Raw genomic sequence first — 13,172 nt, forward strand, 5'->3', positions numbered from 1 at the left:
ATTCCCTCGCTCATTCTCTGACTTAAGGGCCTTGCAAACGGGGAGCGAGGAACTCTCGACATAGCCAACGTAGTCTATTCTACAAGCTCTCAATGCGTGGCGCAGACACATTGAGAGCTTGTAGAATAGACTATGTTGGCGTATTTAATGATTGGAGCACTTCAAGCGGTCAAACTTCACCAAACATTGTCTGTCCTGTTGAAGGTCTAAGCGACCGAACCGTCGACCAAATAAACAGCAACACATTTCAGCAAGTGTCTGACAGTGTGTGGGAGATAGCCTTCTCAAGCTGGTCAAACTAGCATGATAGGCACTAGGCAGAAGCATCTTCCATGGTCTCGGATACTTCATATAAAAGCAAAGGTTAAAACCTCAGTCTGTGATTCCTGCAGGCAGGAACAATAAAGCATCGTGATTTTCATTTCCACATTGTGTTAATTGCTTAGGAAACGGCGCTAGCAGTGCGTGTGGTTGCTTTCATCTTTGCCTCCGTCGTCCTCTAGACTCCACGAGGTCCTGATGGATCTCCAGCAGCAGCAGCTGCAGCAGCTCTCTGATTGGCTGACGCGGACGGAGGAGCGGATCAGGAGGATGGAGACGCAGCCCACGGCGGGACACCTGGAAGCATACAAGAAACAAATAGACCAGCACAAAGTAAGGCTGTCATACAAGACTCAAATAGACCAGCACAAAGTAAGGCTGCCATACAAGACTCAAATAGACCAGCACAAAGTAAGGCTGCCATACAAGACTCAAATAGACCAGCACAAAGTAAGGCTGCCTGGAACAACCTTTCTTGTTGTTGTTTTTTTTACTTTGAATAATAAGATTGTTTACGACAGTGGTTCTCAAATTCTTCGTGCCAAGGACCACTGAGAGTAATAACCACTGACATAGACACACAGGTTTCTCAGAAAACTGTCGGGATTTAGAAGACATTTAGTTGAATCTGGCCTCAATCTTTAAATTGGTTAACGGGTTAAATGCAGAGACAATTTATGGCCGCCTTTCAGGCTAGACTGCCTATGTTTAAAGTTACCTTTGAACAGCCAGTGCACCGACCGCTGAGTTTCTCGTCATGAAAATCCACTTTAAAACGGTGTAATGGCTTGTTGTAGTGTAGAAAAGTATTCCATAGCGGCGATCACAACAACAGACCGGGCGGCCCAGGGCTTCTTCCTCCGGCAGGTTCGCCATTGTAAACAATAGGGACTCAATGTCCCTTAATATCATCATGGTCTTTCTGTTTGTGCCACAGGAGCTTCAAAACGACTTGGAGGCGGAGCAGGTGAAGGTGAACTCTCTAACGCACATGGTAGTGGTGGTGGACGAGAACAGCGGTGAGAGCGCCACCGCTGCCCTGGAGGAGCAACTACAAGTAAGATCTCAAGCCTGGTGGCTGGGGGGGAATATACATCCTCCTGTTCATTTCAGGGTCCAGTTTAAGGTCCTGTTGCTCACTTTTTAAGAGCCCCCCGGATTACCTGACTGACCTGCTCCCACGTTATGTGCCCAGAAAGGGCCCTTAGGTCTGCCGAACTGCCCACCCCCCCCCCACTAAACTGAAAACCAAAGGCGATTCATCCTTTCATACTGTAGCTGCTAAACTAGTTTTGAGATGTACACCCTCTGCGGACATTTTTAGCAAGCTACTTACCCTCCCTGTTTTTTCTTTTCACGGTAATTCATAACCACTTAAAAAACCCAGCATCCTTATTATGGGGGAAGTCTTTAAAAATCAACAAGCTCACAACAAGAAAAAAACAATCGGAAGTTTTAAGTTTGTTGTTCTCCTTGGTCATTCCTTCAGTCTCTGGGTGAGCGCTGGGCAGCGGTGTGTCGCTGGACCGAGGAGAGGTGGAACAAGCTGCAGGAGGTACTAATGGTGTGGCTGCAGCTGCAAGAGGACCAGGTATAGACTGCACGCACACACACACACACACACACACACACACACACACACACCCCATACTGGTTTCACGTGGCGAAAATAGCCAATCTATTTTTGAAAGATTGCCTATACTGACATGACCAAAATAGGAATGAAAGTGGTTAACTCTGAACATACCGCATGGACCATGGACACGGGGGCATTTGGTGAAAAAAACATGGTGTATTTTTGATTGGGCCTTTTGACTCAAAGGATTTCAGCTTTCAGGAAGAAACCAAAAATACACAGGGAACACATATTTCAATATCATTATTACCACACATGGGGGTCTATTAGAGTAATGTTAACTCCATAGACACACACAAAACGGGCAACAACAATCACGGCACTCCATCTTTAACACTGAGGATGTACTCCAAAATCTTCACTCTCAAGTTGAGATCCCTCTTATCTTTTGGCATACATTGAAAGTTGAAAGGGTTCTGTGGGATGGTACAACGTGAAGAACACAGTGTTCATTTCTTACTGCCTGAAACCTTATGAAAGTCCATTGAACATTGAAATATAAAGAAGACCTATTCATACTCCAGTGTTAGGTGATAAGGTGACCACCGTGATAAGCAACTCAACCCAACACATCTCTCCGTTTTTACTAAAACTATCACCTAAAACTGGAGTATGAATAGGCCTTTACAGTATTATAACGTCTTTATATATACCCCCACACACACGGCTGCTTTAGTTAAAAATGTATTTTTTCCGTCTGTATTTAGTATGAAATCTATGTCATTTAATAGCGCTGGCCTGCTTTCTCATTTCCGGGCCCCTTAAAAATGTGTGTATTTTACACAACTAGCCCCCTTAACCCTGTAGCCTGTGGTTGTGGCGCTAGTATTTGGTCAACCACACATGTTTATATGTCTCCCTCCTACCCTGTCTTGTGCAGGGCTTGTTCAAAGCCTGGCTCACAGAGAAAGAGTCGGCCTTGAGTGAAGTCCAGACCGGCACCTTCAAGGACCCGAGTGAACTGAATTCTAATGTCCATCGATTAGCTGTAAGTAGACCTACAAGTCCTACATGGTCACATTCATGTGGTTGCATAGTATGTTTTAAACATTAGTCTTTCTTGAATGAAGTTATCAACCGTTTTTTTGAAAAATATTTTTTGAAAACTATCTAGAAAATATCCATGTACAGCCAGTGAGGGATGTGTATGCAAAATTTGTTTTGTTATATTTTGCTTTGATTTGTAGTATTTGAATGCGTTTGTTGTAGGCAATCAGCAATGCCGGTAACCAGTGTAATTAGAAGGGTATATCTGAATAATTGTAACTGTATGAAAAGCTGTCATATAATCCCATGAGGGATGGGCCACGAGTTGGCATGACACTTGAATAAGAGCATTCATTCATTAATTCATATAAATATGCTTTAATTTCAGTAATGACACATGTTTTCAATAGGTCTTTGTATTAACAGTATATGTATTAAATAACATTTCTACATACATTGATGAGATGAAAAACGCTTCCATGGAGCTGCCAACATTCTACTCTATTACACACCCTATCACCCTCCGTAGACCTTGAAGGAGGACATGGAGAAGAAGAGGAGGACGTTGGAGCAGCTTTCGGACGCGGGGCAGGACGTGAAGGCTCTGCTGCGGAGCGCCGAGGCGGGGGCCCAGATCGACGACGAGACGGAGGAGCTCACCCAGAGATGGGACAACCTGGTCCAGCAGCTGGAGGACTGCTCCTTCCAGGTGTGTGTGTGTGTGTGTGTGTGTGTGTGTGTGTGTGCGTGTGTGTGTGTGCGTGTGCGTGTGCGTGTGTGCGTGTCGAAACGATTGACAATTATGCAAAAATGATTGCAATTATCTCAAATAATTGCGATCAAGCGATTCTTATGTAATCCCTTCTCCTAAACCCCAACCCAAAAGCGACTGTCCAGAGCCAATCCAAAGTCGTTGCAAGCTTTCGACACCTCATAGCTGTCAACGTTATTTTAGCATAGCTGTGTTGTCGAACACATACACAGCTTAACGTTGGGGAAAGTTACATGACTGACCCACCCAGGTGATGGCAATAATACTAATCACGTTAGTGACGTCTTACCGTTGATCACATGAAAACTCCTGTCGGGGACGGTCATAAGTTGATTGAGTTGGATACTGTCTCTCCCTCTAAGATTTTCTCGCATTTCTAGTTTATTGGAATAATGTCCCACATGCACATTTTGTCCAGTGCGTAGCCTACTGCAGGCCTCGTTGACTAGATTTAGAAGACATTTTGAACCGTCATTTAGCATGCATCTCAATGGGTGAGAAGGACAGTTTGCCATCGCAGAGTGGAGTGGGTGGGGCTTAGCCGAGGGCTAATTGTGACGGGCCTACTACACGACTGCTACATTTGCGTACTTCAACGCAATTTACAAATTTTCTTTGACATCACGGCTGCTCTAAACTCACCGCCAAAGGTAACGGAGGCCGTGACCAACGCCGGGCTGACCCAGGTGGAAGAGCACATGGCCATGGAGACTGTTCACGTGGCCATGGAGACTGTTCACGTGGCCATGGAGACGGTTCACGTGACGACGACGACGAGGAAGACGACCACCGCCGTCCACCAGGAATGGTCGGCGGTTGACCAGGAGCTGTCCCCGCCCGCTCCCCCCAAGAGACGCCTGGTGGAGACGGATATGGAAGTCAGACGAGTGTACGTGCACTCGCTTCTAGTCATTTGTACTAGTTGACTATTTGCCTAGTTTACTGGTCGACTAGTAGTTGTTTAACTACCTATTATGTAAAAATATTTGTACATTTAAACACTGTGTACATTGGTGACATTGTTTTTTTTCCTCTTTTTTGTTTCTTATCAACTAGTCAACTAGTACCAAAAAGGTTGACTTGTCGACTAGTTGAATAGTCGACTAGTTGCTTAAAGCCCTAACGCAACACACACACACACACACACACACACACACACACACACACACACACACGCTCATTCATAAGGGCACACTATACTGTGCGTATTAGTTCACCCTATCTCTTGGATAAAGTGTCGAGATAAGTGAGCACGAATGCCTCACACTGCCGTGCATGTCCGCGCAGGTTGGAGAGTAACGTACGTGAGCTGCTGCAGTGGATGGCTACATGGAAGACCTCGGCGCAGGGCCTGGCCACGGCCGCACACCCTGAGAGCACGGCCGCCACCTTCATGCTACAGGACACGCTGAAGGTAAGCTTTCAGAAAGAATCTATAACTGAATTTCCATATATAGCTTTCGGCAATGATTGAACGCCGAGTGAGTAAGTAAGTAGCCTTGCCGAGCCATGTTTCTGTAGCGTGAGGCAGCTTACACCCCCTGGACATGACGCTGGTATGTCACAGGGACTTTCTACCCGATCCAACCCTTGATGCCGAGTGTCAAGCAGGGAGGCCCATTTTTAGAGTCTTTGGTATGACCCCCGGCCGGCAGTATTAAACTAGATGTTAGGTTCTTAGCTTACGTACGATTCTTGATGACTATTATGTGTTTGATGTATTACCATGTGTTCTTGCTTACTGTAAATCGCTCTGGATTAAGAGCGTCTGCTATATGCCTGAAGTGTAAATAGTTGAGTAGTTTCATCGGTGTGGTTTGGGCTTGTAACCATCTACTGTCCGTTGACTTTAGACTTTGGAAATGGAGCTGTCCGCGAAGGAAGCCACTGTCGCTCAGGTGACCCAGGAAGGACGGAGCCTGATGGAGCAGCTGGAAAGAGGTATGGCACAAAGCCACGGTCGGTGGATGTTGAGATGGGAGACGGTTGCACCCGAGTTCTAGAAGACAATTTATTCATAAATGTATTACATAATGTATCGCAGAGGTTCTCAAACTTTTTTGGCAGAGATCTGGTGTAGACATAAAAAAAAGTTGCCGTCAAACCAAAGTCGTAACTCAAGTCCGGTTCTCTAAGACCTATAGAGCGTTTAAGTGGTCGACGTTCCCTACCCAGTTTTTACCCTACCCAGTCCCAGAGTGCACCCAAAGTATGCTCTGTTTCACAGGATCACAGGTGGTGGTGATTGGCTCAAACTGAACTTCCATCCCTGTGTTTAATTGGTGTTTTTACAACTTGTCCCTAGCTGTTCTGTATTTGGTCCTTATTTACAGGCCTAACCCGTTGTTTTCTTCTTATTGTGAACCAAACCTCTGTGTGTGTTTGTGCAGGTATAGAGTACTGTGGTAGTAAAAGTCTGCAGGGTAGCTAACTTCATATAACCCATTTAGACCTAAGGACGCATCTGTGTCGCGTTAGCTTTTAACCACTTTTAACCATTATTTTAAACTTCACCCATTTGAAAAATAAGTCTACAAGCTCATAGGTGCATCTATTCTACGAGCTTGTTGATCTGCTATTTTTGAAAAAACGGCGAAAACGTGTGCAAATCTTTGAATATATATTCTTCGTTCACAGCAAACGTTTTGAAACAACATTTTGAGATGGGGGGGGGGGTCGGCGGCCATGTTATATGTTTTTTTGGGGCTCCTTGAAATGAAAGAGTTGTGAGAACCACTGCTATAGAAAAATAGATTTTCCAGGATTCAGAAGACATTTACCGGTAGTAGAATCTGGTCTCAGGTCTCAATGGGATAAGCCCTGTGGTTTTCAATGTGTTTACTGTGTCGAGAGGCGGGAAAGGCCTGGCGTGCATGTCGCCAGGCAGAGACCATTAACGCTTCAACTTTCCGTTTCCTTTTTTTTCCCCCCCTCCTCATAATTTCTGTTCCCTCATTCGTTTTGTGTTTCCATTTATTTACTTGCTCCGTTTGCTCCACTTTTCCGCTCCAGATACAGTACGTTTTGCGCCAGCTCGCACATGTCCTTATTGATCAGAGAGAACAGGACATGACTCGGCGCATATTATTGCCAAACCACATACAGTAAAAGCTCAACGGAAATTGGAGGCAAAATAACACTGGGGGACAACAAAACCAAACAAAAAAGTTATTAAAAAAAAGTGTTGTGGAACGGTATAGGTCCGTGAGCATTCATTTCAGCATGTGACCTACCTCCCATCGTCTCTGTCTGTCTGTATGTCCGTCCGTCCGTCCGTTGTCTCTCCAGAGGGTGTCTGCGTGGACGCGGTGAGGTCGGACATGGACCAGGTCCAGACCCAGTGGGACGTGTGTCTGAGGGAGCTGCAGGCGTCCGTGGAGCGGGTGGCCGTCCTGGCCCGGCTCAGAGAGTGGAGCGCCCAGCTGGCCGAGCTGGACCGCCTCCTAGCGGAGCAGGACCAGTGGCTGGTGGAGACCACCACCCCCCCCGCTGTCCAGTCTCAAGACGAGGACCACCTCCAAGCCCTCGCTGGAGGTTGTCAGGTATAACGTTCAACGCCATGTCCTATAATATGCGCCCCGAGCCGTGCTTTATAACGGTTTAACCCATTTAGGCCCGCCGACGTCCAAATAATAAAAACTTTCGCTCTGAAAGAATATTATATACCTATTCAAAGATTTGTGCCAAGTTCATAGCGCACCACTCGGTGACGCGCTATGAACTCGTAGGTCTGCTATTTTTTTTTTCACCCTGTGTGTGTGTGTGTGTGTGTGTCTCTCTCAGTCTCGACTGGCGGAGCTCTCCGTCCTGGGCCCGCGGCTGGAGCGGCTGTCCTTGGAGGTGGGCTCGCAGGAGGAGACCACGGCGTCTCTGAGAGACGCCGTGGTGGTGGTCTCGGCCCACCACGCCTCCACGCTGCAGACGCTGCAGCGCACGGAGCAAGAGATCGCCCAAGGTATTATACCGACCGGACGCCGACTTACACAAGCTCAATGCCACGTTAAAACTCTTTTTTTTCTCCAATGCACATAACTCTTTCCGCGCATGATGCGCACAACGTCGTTGTGTTTTCCGTGCCCAGCCCCCCCCCCCCCCCCCCCCCCCTCTGCATTCGAAACACCGTGGGGAAATGGCGAGGGTGCTCGGTGCTGCTAGAAGCGAGTTTTTTCACTTGAGGTCCAAATATCGCCTGATTGCCAATCCAGGCGTGGATGGAGAAAAAGATTCAGAGGGGAAAAAAAACGCCTCTAAAGATCGTGGTTATGACGGGAGTGAATGGAGGGGGAAAGTTTTGCGTCGCCCACCATTGGCCGAATGAAGACGGAAAGGACACCTGCCTAGGGTTGGTGTAATCGAGGGTCGTCTGTAGCCAGAAAATGTCAAAAACTCGTCAAAATCGCCCCCAAAGGGCACAAATTGATTGGTAGGCAAGGTCGTCATGGGCAATGGAAAGACCGCAGCATTAGCATGGTAGCCGTGCTGATTCCGTCGACAAACTATGCCAAAAACGACCGCCGACTACCTTGTTTCACTGAGGAAAACTAAGTAAAAATGTAATAAAAACGAAGCTATGATGACTAAAACTACAACATACAATGTATTGACAATTTCATCAACAAATGAAAACTAGACTAAAATGTTATGGCGGGACTATAGTGGAGAAGAGATCTAAAAGCTCACGACGTGTCGCAATTAAGCTTTGCATATCTGCTATTTTCAGCATGCAACCAAGTATAAAATCTGCAATGGCATTACGATGCCATCAAGGCCCGCCGAAATGCAGTTGACTAGACTAACAGTAAACCATTTCAGATGACTAAAATGACTAATACTATGACTAACTTTATTCAAAAGACTAAATCCAATTTTCTTTTGTTGGTGAACAAGAAAACCCATTCACCGACACAACCTGACGCGCTTAACCCATTTTGGTGGCGGGAACCCCTTTTGGTGTCAGCATTATGTTATGCTTTAGCTATTGAAAAATAGCAGATCTACAAGCTCATAGCTTGTATGTCTGCTATTTTTTTTAAATCGAAGAACGACTGACACAGAAACACATAGCTTTTTCAGAAAAGTGTCGGGATGTAGAAGACATTTTATCTGAATCTGATCTCAGGTCAGAATGGGTTTAGAGACGGCTCAGTCGTATAAATATAATATATAAACAGCTGTCAGGTTTACGGTGAACCTTCAGAGGTAATGGCTGAGATCAGACGACTGCTCCTACTGCGGCAGCCTTTTAAGAGGAGCCTTGACCAGCCAACCAGTAATGGACGATGCCCTTATATGACCACCGAACCTCACGGCCGCGCGAGTGTTTGTGTGTGTGTGTGTGTATGTAGGTGACGTAGTGTGAGTGACTGTGTGTGTAATGTCTCCGCGCTCACTCCATCTTAAACAAGGACTCTCTTCAGGTCCTGGAAAATTGTTCCGTCTCTGAACACTTCTCCGTTCCAATAACGGTATAAAAGGAGTTTGTAGAATGCTGTTTGTCTGCAGCAGCTGACCCTAGGTGTGTGTGTGCGTGTGTGTGTGTGTGTGTGCGTGTGCGCGTGCGTGCCGGTGTGCTTGTCCATACCTCTTGGGCTTTTATAACACTGAGGTTTTGGAAGGGAGCCAACGAAAACCATTTTGTTTCTGCTTGAGGAGAGTTTGCCTTTCACTGGGGCCTCTGTCTCTCATTCTCTCTCTCTCTATCTCGTTCTTTATCTCATTCTCTCTCTCTCTCTCTCTCTCGTTCTGTCTCTCTCTCACTCTCTTCTCTCTTTATTTTCTCTCTCACTCTTTTCTGTCTCTGTCCTCTTTTTTGCGACGGCCTCTCTGTCTTCCTCTCTCTCTCTCTCTCTCTCTCTCTCTCTCTCTCTCTCTCTCTCTCTCTCTCTCTCTCTCTCTCTCTCTCTCTCAAACTTAATTCTTTCTGCATATAAACATAGGCAGGTTATGTAATCAACAAATCACCTGGTAATGAAACGCCCGACGGAGACAGAGGGAGATAAGTTTAAGTGCTCAGAATTAACACGGGGGGGACGAGGGGGGGGGGGGGACGGACATTAGACTAGATGTGCTCCTTGAGTGTGCTTGGTCAGTTGTGTTGTGGCTTCATGGTGTATTTGAAAGCGTGTGTATGATTGATGGGCCTGAATGGCTCATGAAAGCTCGCCCAGCAGGCTCAGTTTGATGAGACCCAGACTGTCAACCATCTGGGCTGTGTAGAACATGTAGACGTGCCCATGCGCACACATGCATGCGCGGGCGCGCGCGCACACACACACACACACACACACACACACACACACACACACACACACCCCACACACACCCACACACCAATTTACTGTATGTGCATTTGCAAAACAAAATAACTCCCCCCTGTGGTAGCTTGATGCACGTTGATTTTCATATAAACATTCTTACTACATGTATCTATTTAGAACGGTGATTTTCAACCAGTGGTCCTGGAGCTAAATTGACCCATATAGATATTTAACTCTTGAGCGCGTAAAATTTGCAAGAAAACCAAATTAGTTTCTTTGTACACGTTTGAGAGTTCTACGAACTCCACTGATTTGGAAGCTTTGTGACACCCGTCCAGTGTTAAAACAGCCCTCTCCTCTCTCCTCTCCTCTCCTCTCCTCTCCTCTCCTCTCCTCTCCTCTCCCCTCCCCTCCCCTCCTCTCCTCTCCTCTCCAGCCTTGGCCACGCTCCAGGCGGTGGACATCGTAACGGACACCGTAACGGACACCGTAACGCTCCCAGACCCAGTGGAGGGCCTGGAGGCCCGTCTGGCCACTCTGAGGGACGGCATAGTGGACAGCCCCACCACGGAGGAGGCCGTGGAGCGGGCACAGGTGAGCACGCATTGTGCAATTGAATGAATGAATGAATAGTTTATTTCGGGACTTACATTTTTTACATTTTAAAGACAGATTGTAAAGTCAAGTTTAGCACCGAAAAGGTGTAGGCTGAAGCCGAAGCTTATTTTTCCTACCTACGTAAGTAACATTAGTTACTGACAAAACCAAAACAAAGTAAGAAGACAAAAGCGAGAAAACCAATAACCTAAGAACAAAAACAAAAGAAAAACAGCAGAAGCAGAGAGGAGAACAAAACATTTTTTTTTCTTCTTTTAGTTGTTGTACAGGATGTGACAGGCTAATTTAAGAAAATATGCCGAGAACATATTTACCTGCTATAGCAATTGTACCCGTGTTCATTTTCTTCAGAATATTTTGATTTAGTCTTAGTCTTTTGAATAACACGTCATTTAGTCTTAGTCAACTCAATGAACACTGACTCATACACAATTAATGAGGAATAATTCACCATGAATAAAGTGCAGGGACATGATGTGTCTACTCTGGATTGCTGCTATTTTAAGAGCATAATTGGCAACATTGGTGTGCTCATACTTCATACTACACAGTACATGCTTGTATTTGAACGAACCTTTTTCATCATGGTATTAGTAATCGAAATCAACACTGCTGCAAAGGAAGATACAAGTCCTTCTCTGCTCTCAGTTAGCTTGGCTCCAGAACTCCACTTGTGCTCACTCGCTCAGGTGGTATTTTATTACTCCCGGACATCCTTACTCCCTAGAGCTGTTAGGGGTGGTACACTTTTTTCTTTTTTAGCAAAAGGCCGATGCACACCTCGGAAGGCTAGTGACAGGTGCGTTAGGGCAAAAGAGCATACATTATATATGTTGTGTCTGACAGTGTGCGGGACCTTTTCTTTGTTTTTCAAAGATACCCTTTTGAATGTATTTTAGGGGTGGTACACTGCCTGGTAGTAAACAATGCATCAGTAGCTATCTAAACCCCGGAGGGTGTGCCTCCTGGAGGGAGCCAGTGCAAGTGTGGTTGTGGAGTTTGGAGACAAGTGCACCGACCTCAAATTCCTCGTACATGCATAATATGTCATCAGGGACGGCTAGAGGCAATCATTCACACTGTATTTGAGGGAACGAGTGTGTTCAGACCTCCTCTGAAACAATGTTTTCCCCTATTGTACACAAACAATCATTTGCCCGTTCAGGCCCCACTGGAGAATAACTCATTCATATTGCAGTGATAAGTCAGTCAGCGGAGGAATCTCAATATGGTGTTTGTTGCCGTCTTTAAGTCGTGCTGTGTTGTATTCTGGCATTTCATCTTGACAACTGTGAATGATGGCACAGTTGTCTAGTGTGGACCTCTGGGGGTGTCCTGCTGCGCCAGACCAAAAAAAAAAGGAAAAAGCTTCCATTGTTACCAGTGCAGTGTCTGATAGTGTGCCATCCCATGTGGCTTTTTTTTTCTTCTTTTTTTTTTTTACTGCAGCACACAAATACAATGAATCCCATTCTGAGACACTCACTTCCTTTTCCACTGTCTGTTAAGACCACAGCATTGAAGAATAGCTGTGTGCGTGCGTGTGCGTGTTGTGTGTGTGTGTCGTTTTGTGTGCACGCCTCCTCCTGTTCCAATGGAATGTGGGCCAGTCCGAGGCCTTGTTATCGTGGCAGATAGACCATGGTGCCGGGGCCCAAGGGGGGCGGGGTGGTGGGTGAGGAGGGTGCTTGGCACATTCTGGGCACCGTGCCCACAGCAGGCCTGTGGCTCAGAGGTCCTAACAGCAGTGTGGAAGCAGTCAACCCAGGAGATATGAATTGTCGTGTGACGACGGCGTGTCACGTGCTGAAAGCTAACCTGTCTACTGGCATCGCGATGCGTCACGATATGACGCAACGTGAGCTTGTAGATTTGGCTCTTTTTGCCACGGCCGCTGTCGTGTGACAGAATAGAAATGACCAGACGGCCACAACACCCCGCTCTGTGACAGCAGCTGCTGCTCCGACTAGACAGATTTTGAGTCCCATTACCGTAGTTTATCTTTCTCTCTTTGATCCTTAAAAGCCTCTTGTGTGATTTTTGTTGCAATGTGGCTTTCTTTGGTAAACATTTGTGACCATTTTGACTGAGGCGCTGCCATTGTATTTTTTTCAAGTCATATGAAAGCAGGGAATCATAGCTTCAAATGACATATTGGTTGTTCAGTTTGACCCACAAGTTTTGGAGATATGACTTATAGAGTAATGTCTTGCAGAAAACAGCGAAAACGGGCTTGACAGGTTCACTTCTGTGGTCTCTAACATTACACCTAGCTACATGTTTAAGCATTTATTTCATTTACATGTCAATTTCAGCTCTGACACTTATTTCAGACATGCTCTAGTATGTGAAGAGTCCGCCTGTGCTATTAACTCATTTTGGATAAAAAAATAAAAATGTTTTTCTCCTCTGGTGAAAAGCTGGAGTTTGCACGATGGAAGTCTCTCAGTCAAATCTGGTCACATATGTACATTCAGTCTGTTGCAGACGCAGACCATAAGAGTTATATTAAGTTAATTTCTAATTTCCTTTGTAGGCATCACCGTAGGAAAATATATAAGGCGATGAACTTAAAAGATGG

The 13,172-nt window shown here is 46.0% G+C and overlaps 1 protein-coding gene across 5 annotated transcripts in view; it reads left to right on the forward strand.

The window, feature by feature from the left end:
• utrn (utrophin) overlaps positions 1-13,172 on the forward strand; it is a 254,571-nt gene that overhangs the window by 50,699 nt on the left and 190,700 nt on the right. For 4 of the 5 annotated variants that reach the window (XM_080791556.1, XM_080791561.1, XM_080791557.1 and 1 more), the window contains exons 13-23: positions 504-654; positions 1,259-1,378; positions 1,811-1,912; positions 2,838-2,945; positions 3,474-3,653; positions 4,367-4,605; positions 5,004-5,130; positions 5,570-5,657; positions 7,005-7,258; positions 7,500-7,671; positions 10,410-10,567. In XM_080791556.1, coding sequence (XP_080647682.1) covers positions 504-654; positions 1,259-1,378; positions 1,811-1,912; positions 2,838-2,945; positions 3,474-3,653; positions 4,367-4,605; positions 5,004-5,130; positions 5,570-5,657; positions 7,005-7,258; positions 7,500-7,671; positions 10,410-10,567 — 1,699 coding nt within the window. Of the gene's footprint in view, positions 1-503; positions 655-751; positions 772-1,258; positions 1,379-1,810; positions 1,913-2,837; positions 2,946-3,473; positions 3,654-4,366; positions 4,606-5,003; positions 5,131-5,569; positions 5,658-7,004; positions 7,259-7,499; positions 7,672-10,409; positions 10,568-13,172 lie in introns of those variants that run through there. The other variant, XM_080791558.1, reaches the window with a different exon arrangement.

Source organism: Protomyctophum bolini (assembly GCF_963924005.1).
Source record: "Protomyctophum bolini genome assembly, chromosome: 19".
In the NCBI taxonomy this organism is placed as follows: Eukaryota; Metazoa; Chordata; class Actinopteri; order Myctophiformes; family Myctophidae; genus Protomyctophum; species Protomyctophum bolini.